At 43.6% G+C, this 21300-nt stretch overlaps 2 protein-coding genes across 2 annotated transcripts in view; both read left to right on the forward strand.

Annotated features, from left to right (window-relative positions):
- Window positions 1-21300, forward strand: part of PDZK1 (PDZ domain containing 1) — a 368881-nt gene that overhangs the window by 174594 nt on the left and 172987 nt on the right. The window lies entirely within an intron of this gene.
- On the forward strand, window positions 6983-21025 carry HTR1F (5-hydroxytryptamine receptor 1F). The gene is made up of 3 exons (XM_030580533.1): window positions 6983-7042; window positions 7827-7941; window positions 17950-21025. Exon 3 carries the CDS (start codon window positions 17988-17990, stop codon window positions 19080-19082), a length of 1095 nt encoding a protein of 364 aa, XP_030436393.1. The 5' UTR covers window positions 6983-7042; window positions 7827-7941; window positions 17950-17987; the 3' UTR covers window positions 19083-21025.

Consider the following 21300-nt stretch of genomic DNA (forward strand, 5'->3'; position numbering starts at 1 on the left):
AAAATTATGCAAAGGAAAAGGCTGTGTATGACAGCTTATTTTCCTATCAGAAATGAAAATGAGTTCACCAAGCACTAGAAGCTTAAAGAGCCCAATTTAATAATCAAAGTGTCTCCAACAGAAGGCCTGACATACCTAGAAGTGAGATTAATACAGAAAAGTTCCTGTAGAAAACAATTCCTACCTGTTTCTTTGGTCTACATTCAGATAGATACCATTTTTAGTGCTATCCTGCTGGTATTAGTTCTCTTAAAAGTAAACTTTTGTATAAAAGATATTTCCATGAATTAAAATGTGAGTTATTCATCGTAACTGTGGCATTTCCCACCTGTTTCCAGAGAGAAATAAGCTACATCAGCAAAAGCACCTTTATGTCCGTGTAACTGTGTCTGCACTAGGGCTTTTAGCAGTATAGAAATGTTGTAAATTCAATCAATCACACTTGTCAGGGTTCCTTCCCCACTCTGAACTTTAGGGTACAGATGTGAGGACCTGCATAAAAGACTCCCAAGCTTATTTACCAGCTTAGGTTAACAGTAAGCTGCCATCACCAACCGTGTTCCAAATCTGAGAGAGAGCCACTTGGAACTCTGCCTTCCCCCAAATATTTCCCAAGTCCCTAACCCCCGCCTTTCCTGGGCAGATTTGAGACTAATTCCTCCCCCTCAAGTCCTTACACCCCTTTTCCTGGGTAGGCTTGAGAGTATACCCTCACCAATTAGTTCTGGTGAACACAGATCCAAAACCCTTGGATCTTAAAACAATGCAAAATCAATCAGGTTCTTAAAAGAAGGATTTTATTAAAAGAAAAGGTGAAGTTCATCTCTGTAAAATCAGGATGGAAATAACTTTACAGGGTAATCAGATTCAAAGAGGCCAGAGGAACCCCCTCTAGCCTTAGTTTCAAAGTAAGTTACAGCAAAACAGGCATAAACCTCGCTCTAGCAAAGGAACATTTACAAGTTGAGAAAACAAAGATAAAACTAACACGCCTTGCCTGGCTGTTACTTACAAGGTTTGAAATATGAGAGACTTGTGCAGGAAGATTTGGAGAACATGGACTGATGTCTGGTCCCCCTTAGTCCCAAGAGCGAACAAGCCCAAAACAAAGAGCACAAAACAAAAGCCTCCCTCCCCATATTTGAAAGTATCTTGTCCCCTTATTGGTCCTTTGGGTCAGGTGTCAGCCAGGTTACCTGAGCTTCTTAACCCTTTACAGGTAAAAGGATTTTGATGCCTCTGGCCAGGAGGGATTTTAAAGAATTGTATACAGGAGGGTTGTTACCCTTCCCTTTATAGTTATGACAACACCTCTAACAGACACCATGATACTGGCAAGTTGGTAGCATAGACTAGACCTTAATGTACCAAAAAAGCACATAGGAGCAGCAGAGAATTGCTTTCCAGGAAGCAAACCCTAATGTGGGGTCTAGACAGTCTAGTCACTGTTTTTTAGCACAGTCCCTCTCAGGCTCAGACCACTTGTGTAACTCCCTTCCCGGGGATATGGGATGCACCATCAAGGTGGGTTATACCTCCAATGGGAGACCTCCTGAGCCTCCCCCCAACACCACTCTCAGTTGCTTACACACAACTCTCCAAAGTTGCACCTAGCCCACGGGTTACTAGTTTAACTCCTTCAGGGGTAACGTGGTAGGAAGACAAGGAACACAGGGTAGCAGAAGAATTTCTTAACAGACACTCCCTCTTGGTTGGAAGATGCCAATTTGTTGAAAACTAAATGCTCTACAGGAATGTGGAGATTTTTGACTAAACTTTTGACAGAAACCTGCTGGTTTTTGGCCAGCTCAGCTAGCTGCTTCCCAGACAGCACAGGCTTTCAGGCACCCAGGTCACTTGGGAAACAGTTAATTTGGGAAACATTCCAAGGATCAGAACATGTCATCCTTTCTGAAACAAAATTTTGGAATGTCACTTCCACAAAAAAAATCAGCATTTTGGCATTTCATCTCAGGTAGGGTGGGACTTTTCCAAAACCTCAACATTTTTCACAGCCAATTATATAGATGAGTCTCATTCAAAGGCTGTAGCTCCAGATTGCTGTCATTGATGGGCCCTCTGCAAGGCATCAAACAGCTTTCCCAAGCAGGCAGCTGTCTAGAATGCAATATAACAAGCTGCCCTTGGGCAAGTTCAGACTAATGTTTAACACAGTGTTCATATTTTGATATCACCATATCCCCGTCTGCCTCACATCAATGCGGACAAAACCTGTAAAATGGACACCATAGCGAGAGAGGAATGCTTACCAACATATAAAAAGTCCAAGTCAATGGAGAGATATTAGACAATTTTGATGAGGTTAGAGTAAATAAAATGACACACTTGTATGATACAATTTTAGAGTTGTTATGTAATCTTTATAGACTATCATAATGCATAAGCATTAAAAGAGCAAAGCTGGGATTGTACTTGCAATTTTAACTTTGATGTTTTCTGTGATTAACTATACACTGCTTAATGGTCTCCTGTTTTGCACAGAATAGTTGAATATTGGCATGCTCTTTTTTTCTTGAGACCCCAATGGAATACTTATGAGAGCAGCTTTATCTCAAAGGTATCTTGGTTAGCAAATAGTACAATAGTATCTTTCTGTAGGGCCAGTCAATATTTTGAAAGTGCAGCTTTCTAATTCTATAGACTGAAATATATGGATCTTTGCCAGTTACACAGTTGCCTGTGCAATTTGTTGTGTAAATAGGGATAATTTGTTGCCACTTGAATGAGGCTCTAAGTTTCTCATGGAGGAACCCAAGAAGGTAAGGAACAGCTTTTATCCAGGGAGATCCCTAGTACCTTGACATGAAGAAGTAGGAATGACCCTTTTTCTGTTTTGATCCCAGGTGATCTGAAGACCTCCACCCCTCCTCCAGCTCTGAGAGACATAAGTGTTCCCATACATACAAAAGGAAAGGTTCCCTGTCCAAGGTCTCTAATATAGGGCAGGTTTTCCTGTCCCAAATTTAAGTCATTGGGAGCTTCTTGATCTGGACAGGGACCATCTGCTACCAGGAAGGACTGTACTGAGACTTCAGAAGGGAAAATCGCAGCACCTTCCAGTACTGGGGCTGCTTCTTTGGCACCTAAACCCTTGTTGGTACTGCTGGATTTGGCACCTTCTACTTCAGCAGCCCAAGATGTGGAAATTACTTCATTGACTCCAGTTCACTACTCAGCTCCAGAAGACCGTCCTATTACTGCTGGAACTGGAGTAATCTCTTCTCTCTAGACTCAGCTCAACAGCACTTAGAGATATCGGTAGCGGATGCAGTCCATGGTGCCTCTCTGTCCCCATTCACATGTAAGGGTTGAGCTAGATTGTCTCTAGTACCATCAACAAGTAGAGACAGGTCATCACTGCCTTCTCTGGATCCAGGATCAGAATCCCCAGAGGTGGAAGTCCCCCAGCCATAGACTATGCCCCAAAGGATCTCTTGAGAGAATGGAGCTTAGACAGAATATTGGGAGTCTCCAGGATTTCTCACCACTCCCATCTGAGAGACTATCCCCCTATACTCATTGGTACTCTACCCCTGGGGCCTGGTGCTGACTGGTTATAAGATCCTGTAGGAGCAGTACTGGGTCACAGAAGATTCACTGGATTACTATCCAAAATGCACTTGGTGGCATAGGGAACCCAAGCAAACTTAGGGTTCCAGGGTAGAAGAGGAGCTTTCTCAGCCTTGTCAGGAACCACAGCTCCATCCCCATGAGGAAGAAGAGCAACAGGAGTAGGAGAAGTCTATGCCCCGGACAAGGCAGTGCTTCCAGCTTCCCACCAGGCTCTGGTGATCCTAAGCCTTCCGGGACTTAGTCAAGAGACTGGCAGAGTCACTTAAAATTCCCTTGGAATACGTCCAGGAGGCACCACACACATTACTGGACGTCTTGCATAGTTTGAGCCCGAGCAGAGTGACATTTCCTGTTAATGAGGCCACCCTCGAAGCTGCCAGGGCTCTCTAGCAGACCTGTGTCACAATTCCACCAGTGTCCAAGTGGGATGAAATTAAACATTTCATACCTGTAAAAGGGTCAGAGTGCTTATTTTCTCAACCATCTCCCCAATAGGGGTGGTATGCAGCTAAGGATAACCCAGATCTAAACTGCATGAGAGAGAAGTGAAGAGGCTTGATACCTCAATGGCAGGAAGGTGTATTCTTCAGCCTCTCTGCTGTTCAGAGTCTCAAACTGCGAAGTTCTGATGGCCAAATATGATTTTTACCATCATGACAAGCCGGTCACCTTTGTCGATAAGTGCCTCAGGACATCAGAGACCTGTCCCAGGCCCAAAGTGATAAAGGAGACTGGTGCTTAAGACTGTTCTAGATGCAGCAGATATGGTGGCGAGATCTGATGTCCTCAGGAATTCTGAGGATGCACTTCAAACAGCGGTAGCAGACTTGTTTGAGTGCAATTCAGTGCTAAAAAGACCGATGAGTCTCTCCACTCCTTGGAGGACTTGGAGCCACATGGTGATCACTGAGTATTTACACAGTTGCAATCAAGTGAAAACCCAGCAAACCAAGTTTGGATGACCAGCTTGCCCCCTCTCCCAGCCTTTTATCACTAGCTGCGGTATGAACTAGGACTTGAGCATCAGAGAACACACAGAAAGGGTGCTCACAATTAACCATCTTCCACTGTCACCCTCAAAACAAGGATTGTGATGGAACTTTTTGAGAGCTGTGCATCAACTGTTCCTCCAGATCTGCACAACCCCTTTGTTGTTTCCCCTCCCTTAGGAGGTTCACTTTCCCACTACCTATCTGTCTGGACAGGAATTACAGAGGACAGATGGGTACTAGAGGTTGTCTCCTCAGGAATCACCCTTCAGTTTTCTTCCCCCCCAACTCCTAACTTTCTCTACCGCGTCCTGTTTCAGGCAGCCCTCCTGAAGGGGGTTGTCACTCCTCAACCTGGGGATGATGAAACTAGTACCTTCTTGCAGCAAGGGGAAAGAGGTTCTACTTGAGGTAGACTTCTGGAAACTGGGCAAATTCATCCGCTGCTTAAAATTCAGAATGATAACTGTCATCCATTATCTCATCACTAAATTCAGATAGTTGATTTACAGTCCTTGATCTCAAAGTTGCCTACTTTCATGTAGACATTCATCTGGCACAGAGGAGATTCCTGACATCTGGCACAGAGGAGATTACTGAGATTTGTGACTGTCAAAAAGCACTACCAGTACAGAGTTCTGTCCTTTGGGCTCTTATTGGCACCAGGTGTTTACCAAGGCAGTGTTGGTGGTAGCAGCTCGCTTTCATCAGCAGAGGTTGATATTTCCTTCAGGGTAAGCCATCTTACCAGGAAGCAATCTCTGTGCTTTGCCATTTTTTTTGAGAGGCTTGGCCTCATAGTGAATCTGGTGAAGTCCACCTTGGTATCTTCACAATTGGCAGAATTCATCAGGAACAAGGCTGGATGCTGTTACAGCCAAGGCTTACTTATCAGAGGACAGTTTCCCCTGCATACTGGGCTCATACAGCAAATCCGTTTGAGCCCCATAATGTCCATACAATCCTGCCTGCATTGTTGGGCCATGTGGCCATGAGTACTTACATAACCTTGTTTACAAGGCGTCAGTTGTCTACAGGCCTGGCTGTGAATTGTCTCGTTCAGGGTAAATAAAGTTTTGACCTGATAATTATGATTCCCCTACGGGATATGGTCCCCTCACAAGTCCGTGCTTCACATCAATGAGTGACAGCTGAGAGCAGTCAGAGTAGCCTGCAAACAATTCCTCCCTCACATCCACAGTCAGGCGAGGTGTTATGTGACATGTCTAGTTGGCAGCCGGTATCAAGCGGAGTGCCCCAAGGATTGGTCCTGGGGCCGGTTTTATTCAAGCTCTTCATTAACGATCTGTAGGATGGTGTGGACTGCACCCTCAGCAAGTTTTCAGATGACACTAAACTGGGAGGAGTGGTAGGATACAGAGGGACCTAGACAAATTAGAGCCAAAAGAAATCTGATGAGGTTCAACAAGGCCAAATGCAGAGTCCTGCACTTAGGACGGAAGAATCCCAAGCACTGCTACAGACTAGGGGCCGAGTGGCTAGGCAGCAGTTCTGCAGAAAAGGACCTTGGGGTTACAGTGGAGAAGAAGCTTGATATGAGTCCACAGTGTGCCCTTGTTGCCAAGAAGGCTAATGGCATTTTGGGCTGTATAGGTAGGGGCATTGCCAGCAGATCCCCTCTATTCGACATTGGTGAGGCCTCATCTGGAGTACTGTGTCCAGTTTTGGGCTCCACACTACAAGACACATGTGGAAAAATTGGAAAGAGTCCATCAGAGGGCAACAAAAATGATTAGGGGACTGGAGCACATGACTTATGAGGAGAGGCTGAGGGAACTGGGATTGTTTAGTCTACAGCAGAGAAGAATGAGAGGGGATTTGATACCTGCTTTCAACTACCTGAAAGGGGGTTCCAAAGAGGTGAATCTAGACTGTTCTCAGTGGTAGCAGATGACAGAACACAGAGTAATGGTCTCAAGTTGCAGCAGGGGAGGTTTAGGTTGGATATTAGGAAAAACTTTTTCACTAGGAGGGTGATGAAGCACTGGAATGGTTACCTAGGGAGGTGGTGGCATTTCTTTCCTTAGAGGTTTTTAAGGTCAGGCTTGACAAAGCGCTGGCTGGGATGATTTAGTTGGGGATTGGACTAGATGACCTCCGAGGTCCCATCCAACCCTGATATTCTATGATTTAAACTGCCCAAGTTTTTATAGATCAGACCAAAAAAAAACAAAACCTTTTCTTCTGGCATAGCCTGCAGCATATGTTTTAAGGAGCCAAGACTCAAATGTGTACAGTTGATTGTTGGCAGCATGATGTCAAATGTGACTAGCTGTGAATTATTAATGTGAATTTGCTAGAGGCTTAGGCAGTGGGTGCACATGTCTTATAATAGTCACAAAAGTAGATGTTTCACCTAAATATTTGACTGAAAAGGACCGTCTTTCCTTAACACAACCATTCTCACCTTTTCCAGGTTGGTGACTCCTTATTCGAAGGTAAGTGTTCGCAACCCCCTTTCTTTTTTTTTACTCTTGTACAGTAGCACCAATGCTAAGCCTGTTGAAGTTGTGTGCATGTATGTTCAGGAGGGTTGACAGAAGATACGTGAACATGAAGGATAACGTTGGGAGTGGGGAGAAAAAAAATATTTGCTTTAGATGGTAGTAAATTTTCAGTCCCTTTCATGACCCCCTCAGGTTCACAACCCCCAGTTGGAAAGACTGATTTACAGCATAAAACAAGATGTTTTATGGTATGTCCACTCTTCAACCATCCCTGTTCCAGCTCAGTTGAGAATTATGAGGGGCAGCCTCCTACACAGTATAAAGTAAATCAGGTAGTTTACATAGATCCAGGTTTCACAGTGATCCATGGAATACTTGTTGAATTTTCATGGAGTGCTGGTTGGTTAACAGGACCTGTCTCTCCTCCTTGTTTTTTCTCTGCTGGATCAGAACAGATGGCAGAGGGAGATGAAATGAAGAACAAACACAGCATGACTAATTTCCCCACACACACACAAAAAGAAACAGGCATGCATAAATACTTTCCCAATATTATTATTCCATGTAAGCAATTGCTATAGTTGCTACAGAGGTGGGAGGGGAGATGGGTCGGACTATCACAAATGTGAGGGGTGGTGTCCCTGAGGCTCTATCTCCCATAAGAGCCCATCCAGGCTAAAACATCGAACAGTTTGAGAATGCTTATTGTACACAGTTGTCACATTTTTGCTTGAAACCTGGAGCAGTCACTAATCCCTGAAAATTACCCCAGCAGGCACTCCACCACTCCAGAGAGGTACATGTCTGAAGAGACGAAGAAAAGACTGTCATGAAAAGACAGCCAGGTTTACATCTTTCCGTAATATCCACAGCTTCAGTAAAACATGAAGGTGAGTTCACTAGCCATCTGTGACTGCCTCGGTTCTTTTTCTGTTGGCTGAAAGTGCACATTTAAAGAGCTGTCTGAAAAGGAACGCTTTTTTACCGTGTCTGCCCCAACACACATTGACGAGAAATTTGTTAGCTAGATTTATAGACCTATATATAGATACAAAAATTACCTGAAGGAGGTTTGTTATACATCTAGTATATTTCGTTCTCAGTTATTACCCCTGACATCAGAGAGTGGCAGAGTTCAAGTCAATAGCCCATGGATTTGTGCATTTTGCATGGGAGGAATTGTCAGGGGACTCTAGCCTTTACTTTCCCCTCTTGGTACATTGGCTTTCAGAGACCGTGCAATTTGCTGTCTTTACTCAGGCTTCTCCCAAGCGGGTGGTTTGATGATGGAGTTCTTTATTATCTTTAGTTGACACTAATTCTGCTGATACGTGTGTGGTTTTACAGTTATTTTTGGTGTATGGGTCTACAAGGCCACAATAGAACCATTTCTACAAGCTGAAAGGATAAATAATTCCAGTTAAGTGAGGCTCAGCTGTGAGAGCTAAATTGGTTTTGCAGTATTGTTCTTCCAGTTGGCCAGTAAATTTTAGGTCCAAAATCTACTACTAGAAATGCAGGCAGCAGCCGATGTGTCCTTGAACATTCCTCTAAATATCAGCAGGAGAAAAGCTAATAGCAGAGGAGTTTCTCCTGTCTGGTTAAAGCCAGATTCAGCTTCAGTACCTGCCTCAAGGATATTTGTTTAAAAGCTACTTGTGGCGTATTTCACTTTGGGCTGCTTCAAAGGTTATCATCTTTTTTTTTTAAACCAGATTACATAAAACCTGTAGAAGGTGTTTCTCTAGAAATACAGGCAGCAGGAGAGGTGTCCTTGAACATTCCTCAGACTACAATACTCTGTTTGTTTGTTTTTTAAAAAAGGGCAAATGTTACTTGAAAGCTTGCTTTTGAGCAGGGTAGTTCACATTGAAGAGAAGACTGGCTCTGGTCGGGATGTTGTGGATGGCAGCTTCCTGACTCCCAGTGTACGGGTGCCTCATGTGTTCTCTGTCCCTCCCATCTCAAGTTCCTTGTCCAGGGGTAGAGCTGTATGGTGCCTGGGGAACACAGAAATGGTAGTCTCCCAATCCATCACTATTTGGCTAAGCATTACCCTTCTCTCCCACCATACTTTGGGAGCTGGGTCTTAGGCAGATGTGGGAACACGGTGATGAGTGGGTTTGTGCCTCCTCAACAGAAATATTGTGGGAGCTGCTCTATGTTTCTGCCCGCCCCCCCCCCCCCGCCTATCACACACCACCCCGATGCCCAAGCCCCAGGAGCAGCTATCCCCAGACCTTCTGACCTCCCCTCCTCACGACACTCTGACGGCACATTCAAAGCAAGATTTCGCTGCTTCTGGGACTGATCACCCCAGGATGGAAGTGTTCTTGCTCCAGAATTGCCAGCACAGGTCTTCCCCCTTTGCTATTACAGTGCTACACACCAGAAACTACTGTCACCAGATTTAAAGTTAGGAAGGAGTTTACTCACTTGGCTTAGTCCAAAAGGGTTCTTTGCCTTCCATTAAGTGCCCATCATCCCTTCTGTTGGGAGTGGTCGTCATTGGGCAACTGCCATTTGGATGATTAGGATTTTTGTTTCGTAGATGTCTGGGCATGGGGATGGTCAAAATGCATCAGGCCCATTTTCAAAAGTGAGTTAGGCTTTTAAGTGCCATGATAATTTTATCTTTTATTTACAAAAACTTATTTTAGGGCTGGTTTACACTAATGCTGTAAATTGATCTAAGTTATGTAAGTTACATAATTGAAGTTGACATACCTTAGGTCGACTTACAGCGGTGTCTACGCTGCACTGTATTGACAGCAGACATTTTCCCATCAACTTAGCTTGTCTTCACCAAACCCATTAAATCGACACCAGTGCATCGATTGCAGCGGTGCCTATTTAGCCAGTAGTGTCGACATGGCCTTAGTTAGGGTACCAGTGGGTCATTCAGTATTAAACTGACCTGATATCCAGAAACCAGGCGTAGTTCATCTACATCCTGGACCAAAGAAGCTAGCAATAGGACCAGCAGGAGGGCAGGATAGACCTTAATAAAGGTATGGAGTCTTTCTTTCCTGGAGGGAGAGTAGTATGCAGGATTGACTCGTAGGGTGTTGGGGAAACATGGTTGTACCTTAGGATGGGTCCTGTAGGGTTAAGAAGAATGAAAACAAGCATAGGGACAAGGTGTCCAATTAGCAGTTTGAATTTATCATTCTCAGACCAAATTAAGCTGGTCTAAGTAAAGATATGGACAAGAGCTTTCTACGTTATATTACTATATTTTTAATATTTTATTTCAGAGTAAACTATGGAACAGGGGGAGTGATATCTACACGGCAGAGATTTAGCCTCTTCACTTGTTAAATGGTCTCATTTTAGAGAGAAATTCTCTCCTATAACCTTCTGAGCCCTAAAAATGTCCAATTTAAAAAAAACAAAACCAAAAAAAACCCCTGTATAAGCTTCTTAATACAGTATCAGTTGCAGCCAGAAAATAGGGAATCTTACTTTTAGGGGAAAAGACAGACTTAACCTTTGAAGTATATTTAACCAGGCAATTTAATACCATGCAGTAAAATATTTTCTGATCCCTGCTGGTGAACACACCCCGGTTTTGCCCATGAAAAATTCCCCGTTTCATCCCTTAAACAAACAAACAACTCCAATCCCCCCTCACACACAAACATACACAACTGCATTTAAACTGATAGGGTGGGGTGATATATTATGCAATATAATACTCTGAGCCTTGTGTCATAACATTTTTCCCAGATCTGGACCTTAGCGTCCAAAATATGGGTGTTAGCATGAAAACCTCCAAGCTTAGTTACCAGCTTGGACCTGGTAAAGCTGCCACCAGCCAGGAATCTATACAGTGCCTGGCGCACTGTGGTCTCCCCAAAACCTTCCCTGGGGGATCCCCAGACTCAGATTCCTTGAGTCTCACAACAAAGGGGAATAAACCATTTCCCTTCCCCCCTCCGGGTGTTCCCTCCCTGGGTTCCTGGAGAGATATACAGAAGCAAGCTTCGTGAATCTAAACAGAGGGACTCCATCCTCCCTGTTTCCAGTCCTGGAAACACAAGTACTTCCCCCCTCACCCAGAGGGTATGCAAAGTCAGGCTTAGTAAATCTAACACAAAGAGATTTTCCCCCTGACTTCTTCCTCCCACCAATTCCCTGGTGAGCTGCAGACTCAATTCCCTGGAGTCCCCACTAAAGAAAAAACTCCAACAAGTCTTAAAAAGAAGGCTTTATATAAAAAAGGAAAGGAAAGGACATAAAACTGGTCTCTCTGTATTAAGGTGACAAATACAGGGTCAATTGCTTAAAAGAAAAATGAATAAACAGCCTTATTCAAAAAGAATACAATTCAAAACACTCTAGCAACTACACACATATAAATACAAAAAAAACCCAATATAAACCTATTGTCTTATGATCTTTGTACTTACAACTTGGAAACAGAAGATTAGAAAGCCAGGAGACAGAAAGATCACTCTCAGAGCCGAGAAGGTCAAACACAAGACAAAGGACAAAGAACTCACACCCAAAACTTCCCTCCACCCAGATTTGAAAAAGTCTTGTTTCCTGATTGGTCCTCTGGTCAGGTGTTTCAGGTTACTTCTTTCCAGGTGAAAGAGACATTAACCCTTAGCTATCTGTTTATGACACCTTGCCACAAGGAACTGCATATATCTTGTGATTTCAAAATATGTGAGGAGATCTATTTGTCTTAGAAATATATTGCAAATGCGGATAGTTTCTACTCATTTTAAATTTTTCCACTTGCAAATATTTTATTCTACGATATGTTGACTCTAAACATCATATTTATAACATATGTTGTCTACAAAGACCCTGTCTAGTTTTCTTTTTTTTAAGCTGCTGTTTCTATGCCAGAAGTACAGCTGGTGCTTTACAGGAAATACAAAGACAGGGAGCTTGATCCTCTTCTGTGCTGACCTCAGTCTGTGCAGCTGTTTGAGAGGCCAGCAGGTGTGAAGCCCCTTTCCACCTTTCCTGACCCGATGGTCATCTAGTTTCTGTAACTTCTACCAGCAGCTCCACCAGTCCAGGACAACTGAAGCACATTGCCTTCCAGCCCTAGCTTGCCCTCTACACCGGATGGGGGAAGTTGGTGGTGCAAGTTCCTGGCCCTGTGCGTCTATGCTTTACAACACTGAGGGATTCCTCTACATCGGGTGAATCTCTGGCTGGCTTTTTAGGGCAGCTCAAACTGCCTTCTAGGCTGTTAAAGTCAAAACAAAGAGTTTAGTGCTCTATAATATCAGTCGTCTAGATTGTAACAGAAAAGACAGCAGGGATGGTCACTGTTGGGAAACATGAAGATACAAAATCACATGGAATGGTCAGATTAATTCTATCTGTTGCTATACATCTAAAGTTACTAGCAACAATAGGTACTCCCCCATAAGAGTAAAACATTTAGATTAAACTTTTTAATGCACCAGTGAATTTCATGTCTGACGTACATAAATAGACGTATAGTTTGCAGCGTCAGATGCTCTGTGGGTTTCCTGTAGGTGCAGGCAACCTACTGAATGATATGCCATGACTCAAAACAGTCATTTGCAGCATCAAAGGACATGGATAAAGGCACTCAGCCAGAAGATGCCTTAGCTAGGACTGCATATGTGGTTTGGCTCACCTTGAGGCACACTATGTCTGTTGTAGAAAAGAGCAAAGCTGAAACCTGTACTAGCAGCCCAATCCTACAACCCTGACTCACATGAGTAAAGTCTGCAAGCTCAAGCCCTTTATTTGCCAAGAAATGACTGAGTAAACTTCTCTTGCGGATGTTGTGCCAAGTAACAGGCGTACACATTTGTAAGACATTAAAGGCTATACACTGTATGTAGCAAGTTGTTTAGTACAAGGCTGCAGTAGAGGATAAATATTTCCTGGAGTATAATACATTAATGCTAGAGAACTGAAAGGCAATAAAGAGTTAAGAAACAAAGAGGCGTGGCTCTTCCAGGAACATGTGTTGGTTTGGTACTGCTGGACGTGCAGTTTTCTGCAATACTTTAATATACCTGCACACAGGAAGCCAGGATGAAATCACAGGGAAAAACTTGCAGTCTACAAGGTTTCTCCCAGGATTGTTAGTGTTTATAGCAGGAAAGTAAAAATAATTCCACCACTCTGGATAAACCCTCGCCTTGGAGTTTAACCTTAATCTGTGGCATTGGGGTGGAGCTCAACCATCTCAAAGGCAGCCGTTCTTATAGCTCTTCCCCTCTCTTTTTCGCAGGGAGGGAGAACCTGACTGGAAAAGTGCAACTGTTTGTGTTAAGTTTTCTGCATCAAATGTAAACAGAGATGGGTTTTATTTTATTTTTTTTGCTAGTGGGGTTTGGGGAAGGCGGCTCCTGTACAAGATTGAGAAATCTTGCTCAGTTACTTTTCTCTTTTGGTTCCCCAATAGACAGATTTGGTCTGTCACATCTTTTAATACATCCCATTATATAAATCTTTTCTTGAGTACGTTGTATATGCATTTTCCATATGCATCCTACACATTGCCAGTATGGTAAAATGCATTTTCTCGCATAGTAAAACACTGCGCCTACTGTCATATTACACTGCAAGTCATTGCTGTGCATAATAATAATGACTTTTCCTAGAACTGGATGCTTCCTCAGGGCAGCAGTACAGTAACTCTTCACTGTAGTTTTGTTCCTGAAAAGTGCGACTTTAAGTGAAACGATGTTAAGCGAATCCAATTTCCCCATAAGAATGAATGTAAATGGGGGGTTTAGGTTGCAGGGTAACTTTTTTTTTTGCCGTACAGTACAGTATTATAGTTGGGAGGTGCCCCTGCCTTACCCCACACAGGCACAACCCACTGGCACTGCAGACAAGGAGGCAGACAAGGAGGCTGAAGGTGCTGTAGACTAGGAGAAGCACATTGCACAGCAGCAGCTGCAGCTTCCCCTACTCTGCAAGCACCAGGGGCAGGAGCTCAACCCTCAGCCCGCCCACACCATCCCTTCCATCAAGCCCCCACCTTTAACCTACCTCTTCTCCTGGCCATTCACTCCACATGCCGTGTCTTCGCTCCTCCCACTCCCTCCCCTGCTTCCTGCCCACTGCAATCAGCTGGTTTGTGGCATTCAGGAGATAGGGGGGAGGAGCGAGGACATGGTGCCCAGGCTCCTCCTCCCTCCCCTAACCCTGGAACACCGCAAGGCAGCTGACTGCTGCAGATAGGAGGCAGGGGAGGAAGGGGTGAGATGCGCCGCATCCTTGCTCCTCCCCCCTCCCTTCTGCCCACAATAATCAGCTGGTTTGCGGCATTTGGGAGGCAGAGGAAGCCTGCACACTGCATCCTGGCTCCTCCACCCTCCCTCCTGAACACCACAAGCCAGCTGATTGCTGCGGGCAGGAGGTGGGGAGGAAGGAGTGAGAAGGCACTGGTCCGTGGGGTCTGCCAGTGGGCAGGAGGCACTGTGGGGCAGTGTAGGGGAGCTGATGGGGGGCTGCCAGCTGTGGACAAAGCAGGAAGCCAAACGATGTTATAGCAAAGCATTGCACAACTTTAAATGGAGCATGTTCTGTAATTGAGCAGGGATGTAAAATCAAAACAACATTAAGCGAGAGGATGTTAAGAGGGGAGTTACTGTATTAGTATCCACAGTAATAGCGGATTCAAATGTGAATGTTCTTAACAAATGGCAGCTTCTCCGTCCTCCTCCCCACAGGGTTGAGAGAGGCTCTGGTCTAAGTGCCAGAAACTTAGTATCAATTGCATTAGCAAATTCATGTTTTAATAGCAGTTTTGTAAAATACTCTGAATTGCATGAACATTTATTTTGGCAAGGAAAATACAAAGGTAACTAACAGGAATTCTTGAGCTGATTCTGAGGAAGAACATACAGCGTCTGCTACAGGGTACTGCATTAAGTCTTTCTAATATCTGCTACTGTCTTTTACCATTGCCCTTTAAAAATGGAACACAATTCCTTGTATGTGAAAAATCTCTCCATGCAGTTAGTGATACCAGTGACTAATGGGTATTGTAACCTTGGCACCTCTCTCAAAGCACGGGAGTTCAAGGCCACTTTTGTCAAGCTTTCAAGAAGCTCGAATTTTGAAAATCATTTTGTACAAATACATAGATTGTGTTGCTTTACTGTCCCCATAATCACTTTTATCATGTGAATTCTCTTCAACACAACATGAACCCAGATGGTTTGTTTTGACTGATCCACAGATGATGAGCTCCCGTAAAACGCTCTGTATACTGTGTAAGGACCTGTCATAAACAGAGCCTTGCATGCATCCCCTCACTGTGATAAATTTTCATTCAGAGACCTGGAGGTTGAAGTTGACCACTCACACAAGTATGATCCCACTGCTGTAACAACAAAGCCTGAGCTTAGCCCTATGTACAGAAATATTAAAGCATCTAGAAGCACCAGCTGAGGTTAGCTTCACTGTAGTAGGTAGTGTACACTTTGCAGGACAGGGACTATATAGATAGGAAAGCGTGGGAGAATGGAAATAGTGTCAGAAAGGGTCAGGAATTTTTCCCTCCTGGAAAATGCAGATTCATCAAAACTACATTTCATGAAAACATCATTGTTTCAATGAAATTTTCATCAGGAAGGTGTCTCAGTTCCAGGATGGAATTCCTGGTCCACGTGCGAGGAGACACCCACCCCAGAATCACCAATAGCCGAGGGCACTCACCTGGGCTGTGGAAGAGCCAGATCCAAAGTCCCTGCACTGCCTGATTAGGAGTGGCTCTCCCAGCTCAAAGCCCGAACCACCATACTAGTGGCTATTCTGGGGCAGGTGTCTTGGTGCATGATTCATGGGTTTTCCACACACACCCTTTTTTTTTTTTTTTTAATAAGGCCTCTGTTCTGATCTAATGTGGAATAAAAACAAGTTTTGAAACCTCTTTTCCAAAATGGAATTCTTGTTTCCCAGCCATGCCTAACCATCACCATTTTACAGACTGTGCTTTAGTTTCCCTGAGAGACTGTGACTCCCAAACTCACACAAGAAGCCTGTGGTGGAGCAAGAAGTTGATTGATTTGAATTTAGCATATTGATATCCTGGAAGTGATCAAAAGAGAGAAGCAACAGCGGCCTGGAACTGTCACAGGCCTTGCCACATTTTGAGTGTCTATTATACAGTGTGCTAGATGTCCAGTGCCCAGCTGGACCTGTATAAATTCCAGTGACTTAACAGGTTCACCAGCCCAGCTAAGAAATCCAACAAGCCTTGCCTGAAGAGCTTGGTATTTTCAAATGATCCAACCCCACGTGGCATCAGCAGGTGGATGGATCTTTAACCCATAACTGGAAGTCACCAACTGGAAGGCAAATCTAGTCCATACTGCCAGGACACATTGTCTCAGATGCTGCTAGATTATTTGGCACACCCTAGTTGTGCAACAGCAACATCTGGACTGGTACTAATAGCATTCTGATGGAAGTGCAGTTCAGCCACACCATACAGCAGAGCTTATAAATGACCAAGTACAAACAATGGGTAAATTGCCAGAGGGACGACAGGAAAAGGACAGCCCTTAGTTGAGAACATGGCTCCCTAAACAGAAGAGAAGACTCCCAAGAAGGTATATATGCACCACGAGTGTAGTAGGAGGGCTGTTGTAGTATTATAGAAACTAGCAGGTACTAAACTCTCCACATAAGCCTGTGAAAGATGGGACCAGTAGAAAAGTATATGCAGTGCTGTTTTGGTAAGGAGACATTATACTGTCACTATGCTCCCATAAAGCTCCTGCAGTATGTTCTCAGTGCAAATCTAGCAGGAAGAATGCACAGCCTGTCGTCTAAGGAAATCCAGGCACCATTTCTGTGAATCTACCTATGCCACTTTTCTTAATGATACTGGTGTGAGATACTCCAGTGGCTCTTACATAAACCGTGCCATACCTTTCAAAACCTATTCATCAAGTTCCATTACTTCCAAATTGCTTTTTGCTAGCTGGTAATTTAGTAGTAATATCAGGCAGGCTGAAACACGTAAGATAATTAACTATGTTGGATAGTTAAGGCTTTCTAAGGTAAGACCAGCTGCTGGACATCATCAAGCCAGGTTCTCTCACAGATCCTCTCTCCAAGGAATATATTGAGAAAACAGTTCTTAAAAGCAATTCAATGAGTTTTGTTCAATTAAAATAACTACACTTCATTTCAGTAGTAAGTCCCTAAAAGATTACTAGCCGCATAATATTTCTCCTGCTAATTACTGTTGCTTGAGAAGGTTTTAACATAATACTGGTGTGATGGTGAAGGAAAAATGTTTCTGTTCATTTAAAATAAATTGGGAGTTTATATATATTTTTAAGGGAGAGATGAATCACTATGTTTAAAGTATGAACTATACATATATATGCCAGTTGAGGTGCTTTTGAAAATTGTACCCAGCCTAAAGTAGGTTTTAAACGTATTTTCTTAGTATTTACGTGCAACATATTTTCCTCGCTAAATTTCCTCCTGCACAACTTTAATAGTATGTAAACTAACCCTTATTTACTTTTATGTGAGGATATGGTTTATGTCTGAGCTCAGAAAACCTAGGGGGCTTTCAATGGGACATTGGGCATACCTACAGCTGAGCTGGAAGGTGTGATTTCCAGCTTGCAGAGACATTCCCTCTCTCTCTCTGATCAAGCTAGCACACTAAAAATAGAAGCATATCTGCAGCAGTAGAAGAGGTAGCCGCCCAGTTAAGGACCTCTGGTCTTGGTTGGGATTGTACTCAGAGCAGTTAGCTGTTCCTGCCACCACAGCTACACTCAATCAGACCTTCCAGCTCCACTGTAGACCTACAGATTCCTTTTGTAAATGGGACTTAGGCATCTTTGAAAATGGTGCCTGTTGTCTTTCCTGAAGATTTATGGCACACTTTCTAAATTGTGTTTCCTTTTCCACAGGTGTCTTCCTTGGTTAAACATCACCTTTAAAAGGAAACATGGATCCCATAAACTCAACTGACCAAAATTACACATCAGAAGAACTATTTAAAACAGTGACATCAAAGATTCTTGTTTCATTTACTCTTTCTGTGCTGGCATTAATGACAACGGCCATCAATTGTCTAGTGATGACTGCAATAATTGTGACAAAAAAGCTCCATCACCCTGCCAACTATTTAATCTGTTCCCTTGCAGTGACTGATTTTCTAGTTGCAATCCTAGTGATGCCCTTCAGCATTGTGTATATTGTGAAGGAGACTTGGATCATGGGACAAATAATGTGTGACGTTTGGCTGAGCGTTGACATTATGTGCTGTACCTGTTCTATCTTGCATCTCTCTGCTATTGCTTTGGATCGGTACCGAGCAATCACAGATGCTGTGGAGTATGCCAGGAAAAGAACACCAAAACATGCAGGCATCATGATTGCAGTGGTATGGATCATATCGATTTTTATCTCCATGCCTCCTTTGTTCTGGCGACACCAGACAACCAGCAAGGATGATGAATGCATCATCAAACACGACCACATAGCTTTCACTATTTACTGCACATTTGGAGCCTTTTACATCCCACTAGCATTGATTCTGATCCTTTATTATAAAATCTACAAAGCAGCAAAGACATTTCACAGAAGGAGCGTAAGCCGCATTGTAAGAGAGGAAGTAAATGGACAAGTCCTCTTGGAACCGAGTGAGAGAAGCACCAAATTGGCTTTGACACACTGCACAACAGATAAAACATCTGATCCCTCAGCAGACTTGGATAAAATCCATATCACATTGCGAAGCCCTAAGTCAGAGTCCAAGCAAGAGAAAACCTGGAAAAAACAAAGAATCTCTAGCACGAGAGAACGAAAGGCAGCAACTACCCTGGGCTTGATTTTGGGCGCATTTGTGATTTGCTGGCTGCCATTTTTTGTAAAGGAAGTTGTTGTTAACACCTGTGCAAGATGTCACATTTCAGAAGAAATGTCCAATTTCCTCACATGGCTGGGATACATCAATTCTCTAATTAACCCACTAATCTATACAATCTTTAATGAAGACTTCAAGAAAGCATTTCAGAAGCTTGTGCAATGCAAGCAATGACAGAGTATTTGTTCTTATAATACTGAACCTGAAAAGTGATTTTTTTTAAATATATATAATTTATAAGACTTCTAAAAAGAGACATTTGTTGCATTTAGGAAAGACATACACATACCCTTGTATTAGTTGCACCTTGCTGTGCAAGTTGTAAAGAGACAGATTCTCTGCGGTCAATGTTGTGCTGGAAAAGCAGAGGTTCCATACGCAGTATGGCTCCAATCCTGTATAGAGAGACTTATGCAGACTTAGCTTTAAGCACACAAGTAGTCTTAGTAAACACTTATATGCTTAAAATTGAGCTCATTCATAAATCTTTGCGGGATCGGGGCCTGAAATTTCACTCGCCGATCATACTACAAGGCTAAATGCTGCCTTGCTTTGCTTAGGCAAAACTTACCGCTATCAATGGATGTTTCAATCACTAAAACACAGCCAGGATTTGATCCATAAAGCATTTGTGAAAAGGGAGCAGATATCTTTTCATTAAGGGCTCAATCATACCATTTAGGCACAGGCCTGCAATGGGGGAAGTGGGGAGCCACCCTATCCCACTCTAGGCAGAAGGCACACTTAGGATGTGCAGCATACTACCAGAGTCTGCTGGGGTGCAGTTATCGCCCTGCCTCTTCTACTCCGTTTGGGATGAAGTGTACCTCTGGGGCACACATTGCGGGACTGTGCAGTACAGCAGGCTCTCCAACTGTGGCAGAGCCTGGGCAAAGTAGTCCATTGAGAACAAGCGTTGTGTGTCCTCTGTGGTCTCTCACACCCACACAGAGGATGGTCACAATCTTGACCTAGATGAGATGAATAAACAGCCAGAGCTCCTAGGAGGAGGTGAGTACAGTTCATTGTTTAAATGGTGACAAGTAGCAGCTGCTGAAGATTCTCTAAAGTGTCAGATTCCAGCTGGCCAAGGTCGGGGTGGGGGGTGCAAGTGATGGGGAAGATGTAAAATGCCTCCCTGCTTGTGCCTCCTTCCCCAGTGACCTCATATGACAGGCACAAGCACAGTTCTTATACTCCCCTGCTGACAAGGGCTGCTCCCTGCTACCACCTCTTAGGGCTCCAGCCATCTCAAAGTGGGTGGGGCTACAGCCCTAGACCAAGAATGCTGAAACAATTTGTATAACGGGGGTGCTGAGAGCCATTGAACCCAGCTGTCAGCCCTGTATATAATGGAATCTACTTCAAGCCCAGAGGTCCAGCAGCATCCCTAGCACCCCTAGTTCCAGCACCTATGGGTATGCAGGGAAATGTTTGCTACCACCACTGAAAGACTGTTGGTTGCACTCCCCAATGCAGGTCTGTGGCTAAAAGCCACAACAGAGCCCCTTGTTAGTTTGCTTGAAAAACCTCAGACCAGTGGTTCATAACCTTTCAGGACTAAATATACTAGTTTGTCAGGCTAAGCCATTGGCTTTATCAGCCTGTGTTCACTGCCTACCATATTCAACTGTGTCTTCTAACGACCATTGGAACTTGGGCTACTCCTAATGTCAAAGTCAGAGTGCAAGCAGCAGCAGTGCGGTTCCTAGCTAACATAGGATGTGGTAGTTTAGAGTACCTGCTACAAAAGCCTGAAGTACAATACTTGGTACCCATACCCTTGGTTGGAAGAACCTTTGCTTCTATAAAGCATTGGTCATCTTAAAATTAAAGAGACACATTGCACTCAGAATAATAGACAAAAAATCCTGTGTGTAACCAAAGGAAAGCAGTGTTGTTTTTCATGTATCCTGAACTCTAGAATTAACAGCTTTTTGTATTTTGTCAGCTAGTTACCAGCTGAGCCAGCAACAACATAAAAAAGGCATTTCTTGCAAAACAACTATTGGATTCAAGGTCTGTTGTGTTTAGCTTATGTTTCTGCCACTTTGAATTTATTGCCGATGTTCTGCTTTCACACCAAGATTTGACTGAGAGGATACTCAGATGTGTCATAGTAGCAACTGCACATTTTTGCCTCACTCTTGATTCTAGCCATTTATCCACCAGCTTGTCTAGGAATCCAATTCAAAGCTTAGCTATACCATCTATAATAGTTAAGTTAGATTTTAAAAACACTAAGAAATGACAGACTGGATGAGGGTGGCTGCATATAAATACTGTTCATGCTCAAGGTAACCCAAAGCACTTCACTACCGTAGCACTGAGTGTACGCTGACTCAGCAGCGACTTTGTCCTCAGCAATAGTCTGTAGTGTCCACGTACATTA

Source organism: Gopherus evgoodei, chromosome 1 (assembly GCF_007399415.2).
Source record: "Gopherus evgoodei ecotype Sinaloan lineage chromosome 1, rGopEvg1_v1.p, whole genome shotgun sequence".
In the NCBI taxonomy this organism is placed as follows: domain Eukaryota; kingdom Metazoa; phylum Chordata; order Testudines; family Testudinidae; genus Gopherus; species Gopherus evgoodei.

Coding starts and splice junctions, on each gene's coding strand:
- HTR1F (XM_030580533.1), top strand. CDS start 17,988: ATGGATCCCATAAACTCAACTGACCAAAATTACACATCAGAAGAACTA.